At 41.3% G+C, this 19,290-nt stretch overlaps 1 protein-coding gene across 1 annotated transcript in view; it reads left to right on the forward strand.

Moving 5' to 3' along the window:
* The window catches only part of TPO (thyroid peroxidase), a 61,900-nt gene extending 50,620 nt beyond the window's left edge, over positions 1–11,280 (forward strand). Inside the window, exons 16-19 of the mRNA XM_033145369.1 lie at positions 859–861; positions 8,274–8,415; positions 9,471–9,547; positions 10,968–11,280. Coding sequence (XP_033001260.1) covers positions 859–861; positions 8,274–8,415; positions 9,471–9,515 — 190 coding nt within the window. The 3' untranslated portion in view covers positions 9,516–9,547; positions 10,968–11,280. The remainder of the gene's footprint in view (positions 1–858; positions 862–8,273; positions 8,416–9,470; positions 9,548–10,967) is intronic.
* The last annotated feature ends 8,010 nt before the right edge of the window (positions 11,281–19,290 follow it).

Raw genomic sequence — 19,290 nt, forward strand, 5'->3', positions numbered from 1 at the left:
CAAACTCCATAAATAGTAGCAATGAAAGCAGCAACAGAGAGGCTGGCAAATAAGAGCAGTGTGTTGGAGGCTTGAGGGAAATCTGTTAGCATACGGTGAAGCAAAGCATAGACAAATGTAGATGTCAGGTGTGCTGGGTACACTGTACTGTCATAGCAGCTGTTGCTGCTAAGAGGCTTTGAAAAATAATTCAGAGTTTAAATGATGAATGTGCCACAGGTTGTATGCTGGATTTTGAGACACTCATCAAATCACCAGGAAAGCCTGCACTACACAAGGATCTGTACTGGGCCAAAGATGTAGCAGTCCAGCTGCTTGAGGGAAAAAGGAAAGGGAAACAAAAATAGCTGAAATGGCAAACACTGATATTTTACTTACTTGGTTATCCTGATTTATTACACACAGAGAGAAAGAAAAAGTATTAGCTAGCTTTGCTAGCTGACATATACCATTGTGGTCATGAAGTACACAAAATAAGAGCTGGAGATTGTAAAAGAGGTTATACTAATGGTGTTGATACATCACTCCCTCCGAAAATTTGTCTGAACTATTTTCTAATACTATTTTTCTTGGTGTTTCTGCTATTTGCTTATATCAATGCTTGATTTTAGGGCTGCTTCTGATATGTAGGAAAAGTCGGCAAATGGTAGAATATAATTGTTTGTCTATTACACAGATTTCCCAGGTCATTAACTGTTGTAATGTGACATGTGTAGGGTCGCCCTTGAGAACCATCTGAAGGTTACAACTTTTGCAAATGCCATAGCCAGGGTACAAATGGGTGCTCCTGGTTATTCATATGTAACACAAATTCTAAGAGTTGCATGGTTGCCAGTGGTCTTCTGGGTCTGGTACAAGGTGGTTATGATGACATAAAGCCCTAAATGACTTGGAGGCTAAGCATCTGAAAGAATGCCTTATCTCATAACAGCTTGCCCTTTCGTTAAGATCTGCAGAGGAAGTCATATTGCTAATAGACTTGCTGAGCAAGGTTTGCAGTGCAGGGGGGGTGAGGTAGGATTTTCACTGTGATGGCCCCATGATATCTCCCCACAAGATGTGTCATGCCCCTACCCTGTTTTCATTCTTATGGCAGGCAAAGACATACCTCTTTCTCCAGGCCTTTGTGGGGGGATGAAATGCATGCCTGAAGGAGCATCTCCACCCCCATCATTCTACCCAGACACTGAGGTCCAGCTCTGAGGGCCTTCTGGCAGTTCCCTCCCTGCGAGAAATGAGGTTGCAAGGAGCTAGGCAGAGGGCCTTTTTGGTAGTGGCGCCCTCCCTGTGGAATGCCCTCCCATCAGATGTCAAGGAAATAAACAACTATCTGACTTTTAGAAGATATCTGAAGGCAGCCCTGTTTAGGGAAGTTTTTTAATGTTTGACGTTTTACTGTGCTTTTAATATTCTGTTGGGAGCTGCCCAGAGTGGCTGGGGAAACCTAGCCAGATGGGCAGGGTATAAATAACTTATTATTATTATTATTATTATTATTATTATTATTATTATGGCTTCATATTTTATTCTGCTTGGTGCTGCCTGTTTTATCCATAACTGCTATTGAATTATATATTAAAGAATAATGATGCAATTATTACTCTTTGAAGAAGAAGAAGAAGAAGAAGAGTTTGGATTTGATATCCCGCTTTTTACTACCCAAAGGAGTCTCAAAGCGGCTAACATTCTCCTTTCCCTTCCTCCCCCACAACAAACACTCTGTGAGGTGAGTGGGGCTGAGAGACTTCAGAGAAGTGTGGCTAGCCCAAGGTCACCCAGCAGCTGCATGTGGAGGAGTGCAGACACGAACCCGGTTCCCCAGATTACGAGTCTGCCGCTCTTAACCACTACACCAAACTGGCTTTGGTCCTTGCAATATCTTACAACCAAAAACTCTAATAGGGAAGCACCTTCTGGTGGTTCCATAAAGGCCTTCATACTAAACCACCATTTAGTGGCCGTGATTAAGCTAATGGGTGTTAGCAGAGATTTAAGATTTAACCATAAAAATTGTTGGTTTATTGTTTTAGCTTTAAGAGTTTTTGTAGGTTTTAAAGATTTAAAATCAGTATTATTTATACTGAACCTTCAGGAGAAGTTTGGTGGGGTAGGGAGGAGTGGAATCTAAGGGCAGAATCCAGCCAAAGTCAAGCATGTTTAAAATGTATGATCCATTAATTATAATGCAAGTGTGTTAATGATCCTATTAAAATCAAATTAATATGTAATGCTTAAATTGTAACCTTTATAAATAATCCAGTAAACAGCACACCAAGAATATATGTGGACAAGGAATATGTACTTTAAACCACCCCTTTGCAAACATTATTTCCTATAATTTCCCTGCCACATACACATATCAAAATGTATTAATCTCCCACCTTTGCTATAGATAAAAATGAAAATGCTTAGACAGCTTTAGGATATTTTGAAGAGGGTGCCTTTAATAAGATAAATTACTTGGTATAAAGTTCATTGGAATCAATGTTAATTTATTTCTATACAAACGGGTTAAGCTGCAATCCTACACACACTGACCTGGAAAGACATCCCTATGAGCATGTATGGCTATGGATGGGATTGCACTGTTAAGATTAAGGGATAGAATAGCTCTGGATTTGTCCTCCAAGTTCCCACCCACACCCACCTCTACTCAAATGACTAGCTCATTGCCTTGGGTTATTAAAATTGCCTTTCTGAACTCTCTAAATAGACTTTAAATAGCGGAGACCACCAGAGCTCCATGCTGCTGACCTCTTAAGACTACTGAAATTCAAATAACAGAGATCAAAACACCCAGTTAGATTAACACACAAAGGCTACAAAAATTTACTTTGATTAATACCCTGAAGCACACCGCTACGTTGGCTGGTCTAAGTCAAACTGAAATCTTGCTTTTCAGCAGAACTGAACAATTGACATAATAATGTTAATGAGAGAATGAGAAGACATTCCATTAAATTTTAAAATCAGGCAGAAGGACTGCTTGCCTGGTTTCTATATAACCCTTCACTTACCATGACTCCTGAAATTCACATAAGAGCTTTCCCTTTAGTGCTGAGGTATGGAAATGTCTTCCCCAGAAAACGGTTGCACAATGCACTTAACTACCACTCTAATGGCCTAAAGGTCTTTCAGTTCCAGATTTCGCAATTCTATCTGCTTTTACAAGAGAAGGGAGCTTGATTTTTTTCTTAAAGCCAAAGTCAATAGTCAAGAGGGAATTCGACAAATGAAATCTGACAGAGGCAGATTTCTCTCATGCAATGTTATATGCATTTTAAGGTTTTTTCTATGCTCATTCTCCTCAAATTTTATTCATGTTTCACATGGAGCCTGAAGAGGGTGTCCTCTTTGAGCTCCAGAGAGGGTTTCCTTCTGAGTCTGGTGGACTCTCCATTTCCGTGTACCACTTTCAGGTATCTGGTCCTGTGTGTAAATGGGGAGTTGTGCAGCCTAAAGGAAAGCTGCAGCTTTTCTTCCCTTATTAGACCTAAAAATGGAGAAGGGGACAATCTCCCCTCTGTGAATTGATTACTCCCATGTTGCAATGCTTATTTGAGTACTGTGGTACCTTGGTTCTCAAAATGCCTTGGTACTGAAACAGCTTGGAACCCAAACACTGCAAACCTGGAAGTAAGTGTTCCAGTTTGTGAACTTTTTTCGGAAGCTGAAGGTGCTCCGTTTTGAGTGTTAAGCTTCCATTTTGAGTGTTATGCTGAGGTCTGTCTGTTTTTGCTATTTTGTGTTTTTGTTTTTGCGGCTTTTTTGTTTTGTTTTTGTGACTGTGTGGAACCCAGTTCAGCTACTGATTGATTGTGTGACTTCAGTATATTGTTTATTGCTTTCATTTTAAGGATCAATGGTCTTGTTAGATAGTAAAATTCATGTTAAATTGCTGTTTATGGTATCTGAAGAAGTGTGCATGCACACGAAAGCTCATACCAAGAACAAACTTAGTTAGTCTCTAAGGTGCTACTGGAAGGAATTTTTTATTTTATTTTGTTTTGACTATGGCAGACCAACACGGCTACCTACCTGTGCTGTTTATGGGGTTGTTTTCAAAAGCTTGGAATGGATTACTCCATTTTGCATTACTTTCTATGGGAAAGCCTGCCTTGGTTTTGGAATGCTTTGGTTTTGGAATGGACTTCCGGAACGGATTAAGTTTGAGAACCAAGGTACCACTGTAGACCAGTTTCATAATAAGCCGTCCATGAGGCTGTCTACACTTGATCTCCATTTTAGGAACAGAGTGGAATCCCAATGTAGCAAATGTTCCATCAGGGCAAGGATCTCTGCTTGTACAATGGAATGCTATCCCCCTCTCCTCCCCTGCCCCACATTTCGCTCTCAATCTCAGAGTTTCCCCAACCCTCAGCAGCAGATTTGGATAGGGTGTGTGGCAAATGCAGAGGAAAGAGAGAGGGAGAAGTCTCACTGTACAAGTGGAAATCCTTGTTCTGACAGGACTCATTAGTAGAATACTGCCCATAATCCAAAGGACAGACCAACCTAGGAACTTATTGCAATACATTGAAAAGTCACCTGATGCTATTTTTCTTGCACCGTCTCACTTAAATAACAAGAAGTCAGATAGAGTAGGCATGCAGACATGTTTTCTGTTCTGTGTTCATTAAAAAAACCACCCAATTCATCTATTTGGCAGTCAAAACAGAAGCCTGGTGAGTATACATTAAATGAAAGGATTGAGAATTGCCAAAGGACTTGGTGATGGTGATTTCCTTTGTAATGAGGAGAGGCCAAGGCCAGTATCACATGGCTAACACCCTACAGCTGTCAGACCACCAGTGCAATAAGCAAAAGCTGCCAAGGCTACAAGATTACTTTTCTTATTCTTTTTCACTGAATCAACTTGTGCCATTTCTGCCTGTAATCACCTTTCCGACCTCATTCTCCTCCAGATATTGTACAAACCATCTTTTTTTCTTACATAGCAGCCATGAAAGCCTTTTGAACGCCAGAAAGTGGCTCCGAAAATGAATGTTGAGCAAGGCTGGGCAGCTGAGGCTGAATGAAGTTTGATTTCCCTGTTAACTTTCGTACCAATACAAGTCTTTGTGCCTACAGCTGCATTTCAGATATATAGTCATCTGAACACTACTAAAGGAAGGGGGGAGAATTCACCTCTGAAGGGGTGGTTGTTGTGTTTTTCATGTATAATAAATCACTGTAACTGAAGCACTACATGCAGGGTTTTTTTGGGGGGGGGGAATCTATTTTTAATGTTGTTTTGGCAGACTTTATAGGAAAGGGGTTAAGTACGTAAGTTACCAGGGAACGAAAAAGATAGATGCATATGCTCAGGTTTGGTTAAATCATATGCAATAAGATTGCATTTTCCATGGGGAAATAGGATAACAAAAGTTAGAAATAAAGCAGAAAATGAGTTTTGATGGCTAATTTGGATGTGAAACAGAGGCCATGGTGTTTTGATAAGTGTTCGAAACTCCCACTGTTGTAGGCACATTTTGTGACAGGGCATTTCATTAGCACGAGCAGCTTCTGAACTCTGGACACAGTACTGCACCCATGATTTCAGATTAAAACTGCAGAGTGGAAGGAAAGGAGGACTTTTTTCTGCCGCCCCACTTCAGCTACTTTCTGAAGACTGGAGAAAAGACCCTCTAAAGAATATTAGGGGGGGGGCAAGGGAAGGATTAGACCACGTGAAAAATGAACATAATATTTTAGCTGCAGTTCATTCATTTCAGCTTTGTATTATTGTTAAATTAAAAAGCGCACCTAGACATTCCATTTTTGCACCCATAAGGTGCCATTTAGCTCCTAGCTTTCATACCTCAGTTTCTAACACCCGTTTTGATATTAATATAAACCTGGAAAGCTGGAGTGGGTGAGGAAGTGGCATTTTTGTTCTCTTTAAAAGAGGTTCTGCCTTTAGAAAATGCTGTCACCAAGTGATCAGAAAGGCTTCATCCAATCATTGGTGCACAAACCTTTGTTCTGTAAAGTAGCAGAATGTCAACTCTTGAAAACCACAGTAACTTTGGTCTTGATGCCCTTCAGAAATCATACCCACCTTTTTTCATATGCAGCCAACTGCATGCATTCCTTTTTCCTTTGAAGATCTGTAATATAGCATGGACACTCATTCTGAAACCAGGACCTTCCCGGTATGAGGTTGAGGGCTGCAATTCAGTGACATCTACTTGGACGTAAGCCCCATTGAACTCAGAGTAAATGTCCATGGAGTTGGGCTCTAGTTTGTGTAAGTGAAGGAATGTTTGAGGCGTTTACACCCCCCCCCCCGCAAATTACCTTACCTTCCTTCTTCTGACTTGCACGAATAAGGAGCGTGTGCAGTCCTCCATCTGATCCGTTACCCACAGAAACTGGATAAAGTCTGTAAGCAAGAAATAGGCTCCTGTTATGCTTCTGTGAAGCAGCACGTTCTTTGGAGGAGAAAAAGGACATTTGCAGAATACAGTTGCGCTAAATTGATTTTGATGTGTTGAGTCACTTGAGATGGCTCACACATAAAGGTGAAAACAGCTGTCATGCTCAGCGTCCGTCTCGGGGACATAGTGATGTACTTTTTTTGTGTGAACGTGCAGTTGGAGGGGGAGTGTTTTTAACCTTGCATCTGCTCCTATCCCATCTAATGTGAATACTTCACATGGCACGACTACTAAATGAATCTCTTTAACGTGTTCTGCTAAGTGTGCGCTGCCTGATTGAGGTTCATTATATTATTGCACCTGTCAAATAATATGTAATCAGTGAAACTTTCCTGGGACTAAATCTATCTGTTGTCCTGTAGATAGTCTAAATCTTATCTCCATTGGGAGGGTTCTGAGGAAAGAAACAATGGAACACCTATCTTGAACTAATTTATATGTTTGGCCTCTGTACCTGAGCACAATGATTAATAACATCATTGCAGTCTCAAAGCTGGGCAAGCTATGAATTAGCAAGGCTTTGTCAGTACTCACACTAATTAGATTGCAGTCCTATATCCACTTACTTGGAAGTAAGCCTCGCTAAAATGAGGCTTACTTCTGAGTAAACATATTGGATTGCAGTGCACAGGCAATGTATTAAATTCCACTAAGCCTTCTTAATGGTTTCATTTTAGAGCTGTTCTTTACTCACGGCTCTATGGCTTATAGGTGAGTCTGAGTTCTAAAACATAGTTAAGGACAAGATCCAGGTTTGCATATAATGCTAACGATGGTTAGCACAAACTAAGGTTGATAACCAACCAACCATGGCTTATGAGTGTGGTTTGCTAATGGCTAATACAATATAGTTAAGCTGCTAGTCAGATATCGACAGTCAACCTATGGTTTACTAAACCATGGTTTATAAACCATGACATGGTGTTACATGTGAACTCAAGCACTCTCGTGACTTTCTTAAGGAATAATTTACACTTTCTTACTGTTTCACCTACAACATTAAATAAACATACTACTATAAAATTTATGTAGTATGAAGAACAATTAGGGATGTCAGAGAATTCCAACAAAAACTGGAAAATGAAGCAGAAATTGCTGCAGTTTACATGTTTCTAGGCAGGAACAGAAATCAGTCAATCGACTATGATTGGTATTTGTTCACATCATTATTGCATTTTAGTCCATAATTGATAACATAATAGCTTCTTAAACATTATTTTAATGCTTCTTTTACATTGAAATGAATGTCAGTTATGTAAGTTACATAACTGACAAAGTTAAATAGCAGACAGGGAGGCAAATAGCATAGAACTTGGCAGAAACCAAACTGCAGCAAAATGGAAACTACATTGACTGATGTATACAGGTTGGAGATGAAATTGCTGCCTTCTTGCATCCCTAACAACAAAGCAGGACATCATCCCAAACACTATTCTCAATTTTAAGACATTCCTAAAGTAGTGCAAAAGATGAAAGCTTGTCACCTGCTAAAAGCTACACCTTTTAGGCTACACCTGCTAAATTCCCTATTCAGCACAACTGTTTAAAGATACAGGACCCCACTTTTGCCTCTGACCATCCCAGTCATGCTTTAAATTTTAGGTCACTTCATGGGCTCATAACTCAATGGTATCACACATGTTTAACATAAACAAGTCTCAGGTTCAATCCCTGGCCTCTCCAGTTCCAGGAAAGTCGTGAGTCCTCAGAGAGCCAATGTCAGTCAAAGTGGACCAAGCAATACTCGGCTAGAAAGATCGATAGCATGACTCCACGTACAGCAAATGTGCATGTTCATTTGACAGATGGGTGATGACTGTTTGTATTTAATAGGTCCTGCTCGGCTAGAGGCTCAGTTAATTCACAGGTGTTAAATGATGGAAAGAATCTGTCTTCTGAAGAAAACTGCCCAAACAGCTATGAAATGAATATATCACAATCACAATCAAATATACTAGTTAAACCAGTTGATAAGGTATGGTGTGCCTTAAAAACTTCTGGAATATTGTCCTTTAAATTAGTACAAGTATTTTTCATTCAGCAGCATATTTAGCTTTGTAGTTCAGCTAGACAACTCCAAAATATTTGTTCCTCATGGGACTGATCATGCATATAATAATGCAGAAAGTCTTTACTAGACACAACTTCAGCAGGGTTATTGTAATGGGAAATTGTTCAGTAAGAAATAATGAAAACACAAGATGAGCAGGGATATCGGAAAGTGAACAACAGCAAGGGTTTTAAAAGAAAGAGGCTGATGTGAACTGTCTCATCAAAATATCATGGATAACAGACCCAGAATGCTGCTGAACAACACTACTGGATGGTCACAGTTATTAGGTTTTTAAAATATTTATCTGATTTCTTTATTACATTTATCTTCCACTTTTCTTCCATGAAAGCCAAGATGGCATACTTGGAGGTCCTGGCTCTCATCCCCAAAAGCCAGACATCTTAGCATGAAGGTTGCTACAACACAGGGCTTCATGTCATGCCCAGAGGCCTAGAAATAAGGCCACAACATATTGAAATTTTTGAAAAGCACCTAGATATTTCAGGACGGATCCAATTCAGATTCATGGGGTGGGGGGAGAGAAACCAGGGTTGGTGCTTAATTTTTTAAAATATGGTTCAGCTTTTTCTCTTAACAAAAGCCACTTGTTTTATTAGTAAGATTTCCATTCCCGGCGGAATACCAGGATATCTTGCCATTTCCAACACTCAATGATGGCCTTCTTGCCAAAACCTTTGAACACAACACCCATGGCATTGCCCATTTTTCTCTATGGCTACGCTCTCTGGCAGTTCTGGTGCTCTGCAACTCTGTTAGTTGCAACCAGTTTTGTGCTTATTTTAACACTACAGAACAACTGCTATGAAGAAAGGGAAACTATATTCATAGGACAATGGCCATGTGAGTTATGCCAATTTTGTTTTTGTCAGCACTGCTCATTGATGATCAGACAAACCCATACTTATGAATGCAGTCCTTGGTTGTCCTGATAGATGTACTTTTTAATTTTTTTGCAGGGATGTGGTGAGACAGGCGAAGTGAGACCATTTGATTCTGCTTGACCTTTCGGTGGCTTTTGATAGCATCACCCATGGTATCTTATGGGATGCCTCTGCAGGTTGGGTGTAGGGGGCACAGTCGTGCAGTAGCTCCATTTTTACCTGCAGGGGCAGTTTCAGAAAGTAGCATGGGTGGGTTCTGTTTGACCCCATGTCTGTTACGTTATAGGGCCACAAAGTTCCATTGTATCCCCAAATTTCTTGAACATTATAAGAACACCACCCACATGACTCCAGAAGGTGAGGTGATACAGGAGTTTGGAGTAAGATACCATATCTTACTCCAGGAATCCAGCTTTTTTTCTCTGTCATCTGGGTCAAATGAGGCTGAGCCAATGTTGAGTTCAGTAACAGGCTGGATAAGGATCAATAAAGTTGAATTCTGACAAGACAGGGGGGATTATGCTCAGCCTGTTCTGGATGGGGCTACACTCTCCCTAAATGATCAAGAACACAGCTTGGGGATGCTTCTTGAAACATTGTCATTTGAGGCCCAGATGGCATTGAGTGCCTTCTACTGGCTTCATCTGATTTACCAGCTGTGGTCATTTCCCAGACAAGGCTTACCTGGTCACCATGCTTCATACTGAAAGAGCTGCGCTGGTTGCCTGTTTACTTCTGAGCCCAGTTCCTAGTGCTGATACACACCTTTAAAGATCTAAATGGCTTGAGACCCAAGTATCTGAAGACATACTCCTGCCCAACCCTGCCTGCCCATGCCAAGATTGTTCATTGGGGCACTTTTAAACTACTTTCCCTAAAGGAGGCTGTGCTATGTAGCTCCAAAGGAGAGGGCCCTTTCTGTGTCAATGCCCCAGCTCTGGAACACCTTCCCCCAAGAGGTGTGACCGACACTGACATTACAATATTTTTGGCACCAAGTTAGAACATTTTTTTTTGCCCATGCAGCATTAAATGGATTTGTTTAGCCTACACAATAGTTTCAAAGTGTCGTTGCTCCTTCTCATTTTGCTAATGCATTAGGAATGTTTCATCAGTTGTATTTCTATCTGGTATTAATAGTTTTATTCACGCACATTGCACGCCATCCTAGAACAGGATCGGATGAAGGGTGGCGTGGGAATCTTTTAAATAAATAAATTAAGAAAAGATCGCTATCACAGACTGTTTCTGATGAGGACAAAGACAAGTCCACAATCTGGATTATTTGTGCTCATGCTGTCAAAATGAATGAGCCCAAACAATGAAATTGGGTTGGATCAACACACCCTGGCATCACAAAGCAGCAGTTAAAGTGTAAAAGCGTCTTTGGATTTTGGGAGTTAAGAGGAGTATCATTATGCCATATGAGTGATGTCTCAGCCAAGGTGCTAGAAACAAACATTATCATCAGGGCTTTAGCCCAATAGCCAAATGTATTTCGGTGTTTTTGCTTATTTGGGCCAGATTTAAATGGGAAATTAATGAGTGCCTTTGTTTTCTTTTTCCCTTTAGGATCATCCCAGTAGTCCCAGCATTCTACTTTGCATATGAATGATTACAAAACATTTGTAGAAGATCCCATCAGGCTGTGCTTTGTAACAGAAAGCAAAGAGAACTTCAATCAGAACTGAATAAATGATCTAAAGATATATCGTTGCCAGGCGTCTCTACCCTTAGTAAAGATCCCATAACAACCATAATCTTTCTTCATTCATTTTGAAGTTGCCATTATCGCACAGTTTTCGATAATGCTCTGTTTCAATCTATCAATGTCTCAAAACAATTTTACATGTCCATTCTCTGTTCAAAAAGTTGCCTCTCAAAATGCCAATAGATCTTCCTTTTATCTCTACTTTCTTGCACCAGGACATTTCAACAGATACAAAGAAGAGAAGGGGATTGCAAAACCCTCATAATTCCAGGAAGGTCCTCATCATTAAGGGAACAATCTCAAGGATGGGAAAACAGCATAAATTACGCTGGGTTAAATTAAGCTAGCATAAAGTACTTGTACTTGGTGCTTGTACCTAGAGCCTGCTGTGCATTTCATATTGTCTCAGGACAATCAGTGAGAGTTTCAATGATAGTTTCACGGAGTTTGGATTTGGTAAATCCTTGGCTTTGCTGGTTGAGCCAGAGCTCAGCGAGGCCTATGCAAACCTAAGTCCCTCACCCTGACTGGCCAGGGCTCAGCCAGGGGAACTTAAGTCTCCAAATGGGGATATGGTGGTGGCAAGGAGAGATTTACAGTTCCAAACCCCTTTTAGCTCAGCCATGTGAGGAATTCAGTGGAATTTAGCTGGCAGTAAGGGTGATGTAAGTCAAATTCCTCCTGAATGGATTTTGGAATAGGAGCAACTAAGCCGGCATATGTTATTCCAGCTTTCTATAGTTATGATTGTTCAAGTAAGTGGTTAACCTTACAGAACTTTTACAGATGCAGCTACCAAGCAGCTTGGTCAGCCTGAATACTAAGCACTCATGTGCAGAATTGCATGTTACATTCTGAACCTAAAATGGTGGTCTTGAGGAAATGAGTCTCCGTTCATAATACACTGGAGTACTGCAAACTGAACTGATTTGCATTTCAAACCCAGCAACTGAAAACCAGCAAAAATCAGTAGAAGCCCACTGTTTAAAATCTATGGCTAAGTTCAACATCTGCAAAGGTGGAATGTTTTGTGTGCAAGCAAGGCTATTAGTAGTGCCTTTTATTTATTCATCTTATTCCTCCCTTTAAATGCTTCATGTCTAAGCCATTGACCCACCCACTTCAAACAGTATTCTGTCCCCAAACTTCTCATCAGAATGGATATTATATTTGGCCTAATAAAACGATTTTGTGTCCCAAAAGGGCTGCCATCTAGAATGAGCACTGAGTGAGCAGAGTATCTAGGCCCTTGGAAACCATTCAAATGAAACACAGAAGTGCACACAGTATTGCAAAACAAAAATAAAAAGCAAAAAATCCACACATAGCACAACACACAGGCATTTCTAATTATTTGTCTCCATTTTTAAACCCAGGCCCTAACCCTACATTTCCAGAAGGTCTTTGCATCTTTCTTGTAATCAGATCAGCAGTTACTATGTGTGGGATATTTTAACATGGTTGACAGCTCAGTGATGCATGCTGTTCCAAAAGGATGGCATCTCCAATAAGGCTTGTTTTAAACAGTGCAGCAGCAGACTGGTTTCCAAATGTGTGCATATTTAAGAGGGGAGCATCTTTGCACACTTTCTTTCTGAAGGGATGACATTGCATCAGTAGAGTTGCGTCTATCCACATATACAGAGGTTCACTTCAGATATTAAAATAAACACATGCTTTCAGGGGCAGAACCTGCCTCCATGATGCCAGGCTCCATATCCCGCTTTTAATTCTACCCAGTTAGTATGTCCATAAGAGGATGGAGATAAAGCCAGCCTTGGATGTCTGGTGTACTTCATGTACACATTTCCAGGCACATGTGTACATTACATTACATTTTAAAGTGTTCACAATAAACAGGAGCACCATCCAGCCAAACAAAATAATTTTAAGTCTCATTTATTTCAAACCAAAAAACTGGAAAATGTGATTAATGATAACTCAAAGAGCTAGTGACAATGAAAGAACACACCCAACACATCATGGCTGTCAAGTTTTGGATTTGAAAATAAGGGATCAGCACCCTCACCTGTCCCGGGTACAGTCTACGGTTCTCAGGGACAGTCCACGCTACACCGCGGTAATCCCCCTAGGCTACAAATTTCTTTACACCAGGCTACACACCATCATCTTTCCCCACATTCATATGTGGGATTTGACTGGAGTAACACATGACTGGAAAGGTTTGCAGTTCCACAAACATAAGTGTGCACTGCCTCGAAATAAAAAGAAGTGAACAAAAGAAGGCTCACTAGGGGGGCATTGCTGAAAAAATGTCAGCTTTGTAACCAGAGGTTCAACTGAATAGAATCTGAATCACATGCACCACAAGGCCTATGCAGCCTCAACTTAAGGTGGCTCACAGCTTGGAATAAGGGAGTTTCCCGCAAAAAAGGGAGACTTGACAGCTATGCAACACATACAGGGTGAGGTAATATAAAACTGCATTTCCTCAGTTACATCTGCTTTTACAGGAGCAAACTTTAGCAATGTGTGCATACATGTTTAAAAATTCAAAACAAAATTGGCTTGACAGGCCTAATTTTCAGAAGGTTCTGTTTGTTTGTTTGTTTGTTTGTTTGTTTGTTTGTTTTAACTATCCTGAGTAGTGCTTTTGAGAATATTCCATCATGAAGGCAGGAGGAAAAAAATGGGTGTAAGAAAAACTCAGCCAGCTTGGACATCTTCATGCATACAGAAACAAACAAAAGTGTAAGCAATTGGTTGTGAGTACCTGATCAGAAGCTTTGCATGTTTTAGTAGTGAGATCTACCAACGTCAGATGACTTGAGGGATCTCCAGTGGTGCAATTCTCTATCTTATGTCTCAATTTATCTGGAGCAGTTTTTTATTTTAATATTTAAAAAACTAGGTCCTCATTCTTTCCCCCATACCACCTATAAGAGGGTTGCCAAGAGCAGTAAAGGATAATAGACCAGATGCCACATCTGGCAATGGGGTGGAGTCCAAGCCAGCAGTTGGTTGGGTCCCCCCTCCCCCTTTCATTCGCATCCACACACAGCCTGCTCAGGGACACAGGCTTTGGCCACCACACACAGAGCGGTTAAGAATATTTCATAACCTTCTCACCATGTCAAATTTTAACTGAAGGTGGACTTGGGAGGGAAGAAGTCTTTGTTCAACATAAGGGGACAGTGGAGTTGAACATTTACTGCTTCCTAAAGAAAATGGTATTGACACTGCTTACTGTAGAAGGAACGCCTTCTGCCAGCTTTGTAAACTCAGCATAGGCTGAAAGTCAAGCTAAGCTCTATCCTTTTCAGTTGGTATACCTGCTCCCCAACTGATTTCCTCCTCCCTATTGCCCATCTCATTAGCACAGAGAACAGCTTTGGAGAGTTCTTATCAAAGCATTCAGCCATTCCCAGTGCCGATCAGGTGGGCAGTGAGAGCAGGGAATCAGCTAGGGACTGCACTTGCCGGCTACACAGAGGTCAGCCAAGGGTTGCAAGCCATGAGTTGTTTGTATGTGTCTTATAATTTGGTTACCAATTGAAAGAATGAGCTTGATAGTAGTTCATTCTGGATAGAATGCCTTGCATTTCCCTTTATCATGTTTTGGTGGGGCCTTAGGGCTGCCAAAGGAAGGTTTGTGCTGAATGGGCAGAATCAGGTGGAAATATATCTGGTTCACTCAAGTAGGGCAAGCAATGGTAAGGTCAGGAAAAATAGACATGTCTTGGTGGGTCAAGTTATGGTAATCAACATCTGGTTAAGTAGCTCAGGTCAAAGTCCAAGGTATATTTAGTCAGGCCGTAGCAGATTCTGATGAGCATTGATCAGGACCATGGATAGCTCCAAGTGTGACCAACTACTTCAGTTACAGAAAAATGTCTCTGCAAAGGTTTGGAGTCATAGAATCAGAGTTGGAAAGGACACTGGAAATCATCTAGTCCAACCCCCCTGCAATGCAGCTGTCCCTTATGGGGATTAAATCTGCAATCTTGGCATTATCACCACCCTCTAACCAACTGAGCTGAGTCATTTGAAGCCTTATAAAGGTTGGTAGGACTTGACCTTGCAGTGACTCTCCCCCAACCCATTCCCACCTGAAAAGTTGCCTGCAGTCTTTAGGACCATTAGCTGATTCTGCAGTCACATGCTCCTGTGTGGCCGTGGAGCAGAAGAAAAGTCATCTCATAATCAGAAGAAGATGGGAGAACTATGTCTTCAGGCTGAGAAGCTGTAGGAGTAGCAGCTGAGTGGGGTGACCAGCAGTGTGTCAGGATCTGACAGCACTTTGAAGAGAGGACTGAAGCAGGACACCCTTTCCCCCAAAAGCCTTAAAGCGTGTGAAGTGGAGACTGAAGAACTTTTCCAATACCTATGCACAAATAGCTGCAAGCACTAGAATTAACTGTTCCACATGGAAGTGTCTGAGAGGGAACATTTTTTGTCAAGTGGTAGCAAGCAGAGCTGTTGCTTTTAAAGGAGTGCTAAACTCTGTTTCCAAGCAGCTTCCTTTAACCAGATTAAATTGTAATACTAGGCAGAAGTACTCCCAGCCTCTACATGTGGGTTGAGAGAAATTAGCTCCATTTACGTCTTTCTAATAATGGCAATGTTGAAAATGGGGGGGGGGGGAGAATCACAAGCTACCAGAAGGTAAACAGATTTTGTGTTTCACCAGAGGAATGACTGGGGAGAGGAGTGGGAGTAAGTATCACCAGCTCTGCTACGGTACGTGTAAAACTGGAGGACAAACAAGTCCCCACCACCACCCTGTTCACACCCTTTCATTTGTCCCACTTGTTCTTACTATTTCACAATAGTAAGAAATGGTTTTTTTGGAGGAGGGGGGAGTTGTGCAATGATTGTCTCCAGCTGCACTCCAATATAAAAAAGGCCACATAACATACTGTGTGGCAATACTAATTTATGAACGCTCCCTGGTGTTCGCAACAGTTAAACCCTTTAAAATAACAAATGCCCCTTCCTGGCCGAGGAAGAAAAATGTAACAGGCCCGGAACTGCCCACCCGCCCAAAAATACATACACAACAAAGTAAGCCATCACCGTCCACAACAAGACAAGAATTAACTTCATTTTCCCTTAGAGATTTTGGTGGTTTATGAATTTGCAGAGCTTAGAGCTAATCTCAGATAAATCCAAACTGCCCCGTTTTATGAAGGCAATGTTTCTGCTATAAATAAGCAAGAGCGCCAGAACCAAATGCATTTTTATACGTGGTGCTGGAGCACTCCCAACTTATCTTGATGCATTATCTATTTCACCAAAGAACACTTTTCTTCTTTATATATGAAGGTATATTATTAGTGGTTTAGTACCAGTGCTTATCTAAAGCCGGCTGACTTTTCCTACCCACTTTTCCTCTCGCATAGAGGTGATGGGATGAGGAGGGCCTCCACTCTGGACTCAAATTTATATCCTAATGTAATCTGCTAATATGCCTCTCCCAGCCCCTTTCAAAACTACGTCTTACTAGTGTGGCTGCCTCAGGCACTGAAATTCTCCCCATGGTTGTGGCTAACACAGATAGGCTGGGTGAGAGGTGAATTACTCAGGAACCCATCAACCCAGCCAAAGTTTCCATGACCTGTGGCCATCTGCTCAGAGCCCAGCAAAACCTAACCCCAAATATATCACCAGTTCTCTGGAAACCCTCATTCCTCTGTCCTGCTGTGCAAGTCCAATCATGTTTACTCAGAAATAAGTCCCATTAAGAGTACAACTGCAATCTGATGCTAATATCCTCCAGAAAGCTTCCTGTGTCATCCTATTTCTTGGGGAGAGAGAGGAAGGCAAAGGAATGGGCTGCCATTATGGGAATCAAACTCAAACCAGGATGCTCTCGAGATGAGCAAGCTTTGGGAAGTAGCGACAGAAGCAACTGCCTGACCCATCTTAAGGTACCTTCACCTAGCAAAGTTTATGGCAGGTCATAGTTGGCTGGAAATTAATTTCTGGCTGTTTGGGTTCCAACATGCCACAAGTAAGCCTTATCACCAAAGAGATAATACACACCGATTCTTATTTTCTCCTTAATCCTAGAACAGCATTGGGTCCATATGGAGCTGAACTGTGGACATTGATTCTGTTGGGCACCTGAAATTCTGTTCATGCACAAATATCAAGCATTTATCTGGGGCTTGTAGAAGCTTTACAAGGGACAACAAAGGAACTCAATCAGGCAGCACACACCATGCTGGCAATGACAGTCTTACTGGCTTCTGCATATGGAATGGGGAAGGTGCCATCTTGTTCTTTGCCTCAGGCAGCAAAATGCATTGGACCAGCCCTGGCAATACCTCCACCAACACTCAGTCAAAGGAGTGAAGGCAAAGGATTTTCAGAAGCCAACTCAGCTCCTACTGTCACTGGATCCTGCCTTTGATTTGCTGGAAACTATTCAGTGTGGTGTAGTGGTTAAGAGTGGTAAACTCGTAATCTGGTGAACTGGGTTCGCATCCCTGCTCCTCCAGATGCAGCTGCTGGGTGACCTTGGGCTGGTCACACTTCTCTCAAGTCTCTCATCCCCACTCACCTTACAGAGTGTTTGTTGTGGGGGAGGAAGGGAAAGGAGAAGGTTAGCCGCTTTGACACTCCTTCAGGTAGTGATAAAGCGGGATATCAAATCCAAACTCCTCCTCCTCCTCCTCCTCCTCTTCTTCAAGCATCTACAGATGAAATGCCACCTACACCACAACTCACTTTTTCTTGCTTTTAAAACTTATCAAGAGAAAGAAACCAGGAAACAATTCCCTTTACAAATACAATTATCATGCCTACTCAGAAGAGAATTAAGTTATATGAGTTCTGTGGGACATATAGTTAAGGAACACTCTCTCGAGAGCCAAATGAACTTAGTATGAAGAACACTTAAAAGCTTCCCAGGACAAGCAAGTCCGTAAAGCACCATATGCATGGATGCTATTGTAACTAACAATAACAAATCATTTTAAAAACTAAGTTTCTAAACAACCGAATTGGGAGTAACCTTTGCATGTTTAGTCATTATTCTCTCCCTCAATATGCCAACACACACACACACACACACACACACACACACACACACACACACATCTTACTAATATTGTACTTTTAAGCAGAGAAGAGATGTAATCTGAGCTAGAAACTACACTGCTGAAATAGCCCCGTTCTGCCATTGATTCTTGTCTTAATTAATGAAGTACTTTAAAAAAAAAACCCACCCATTGTTCTTTATGGAATATGTTCATGTATCATCCTATATGGGAAGGCATGGATTAGATCACTGGAGCAACATAGTTTCAGATAAGGTTGGTAATGCTTGTGTAAACCAGAATGTTATTACATCTGGGTGTTAAACTAGCAAGAGATCTGTTGGAATGTTTTATTCATTCTTTTGTGTCACCCATGTTGTGCCTGGTATACCGCCTGTGAAAATAAACTCCATCCTGGGCTTGCGAACCTGTGAACTCAGACCTGATTTCAGCTGTTTTAGAGATGGGGATAGCCAAACACTAAGATTCGTATGACTATAGAAATCAGAGCAAAATGTGGTAATTACTACTCATGGCAATAAGGCAGGTGCATGAATAAATGCAAATTTCGAGTGCCATCCAGATAAGATTAAGCACACTTAAGTACCTTTGATTGCGATGGGACTTCACTTGGGTGGCAGCTTTTAGTGTTCTGTTGATTATTTCCATAGCAATGATGAAGAAAACAGAGAAAAGCCATCATAAAGGACTGTACTCTATAACAAACAAAACTGATCTCTGGGAATTAAAAAAGGCAGAGATGCAAAGCTGACCATGCTAAAATGAGGGCTTTAAGCTCATGAAAGAATGGTGTAACTGCACTGTAGCTGCTGGAGACATTGCAAGAAAGCAAACCACACAGCCACTGATGTATGAAACACTGTATACATAGCATATATAGACAGTAGCTGTAGTAGTGAAAACAACATCCTGCCCTTATATATCAGAAATGAATTCACAACTTGTCCTGTAGCAAGTTCAGCAGATGGCAAAACTCACTCCAGATTCTGCAGAGTGAAAATCAGCCTCTTGCTCAACCTTTGGCCTCATTTACTGAATTTACATATCCTGAAGTGTTGGATCAACACAAAACCAGGGGTGTGATGTGTCAAAACTGAATTCTGACATCTTTTGCGTGTGTGCTTGCATATGTGCATATGAATGTGCATCAGTTTGTCTC

Source organism: Lacerta agilis, chromosome 3 (assembly GCF_009819535.1).
Source record: "Lacerta agilis isolate rLacAgi1 chromosome 3, rLacAgi1.pri, whole genome shotgun sequence".
In the NCBI taxonomy this organism is placed as follows: Eukaryota; Metazoa; Chordata; class Lepidosauria; order Squamata; family Lacertidae; genus Lacerta; species Lacerta agilis.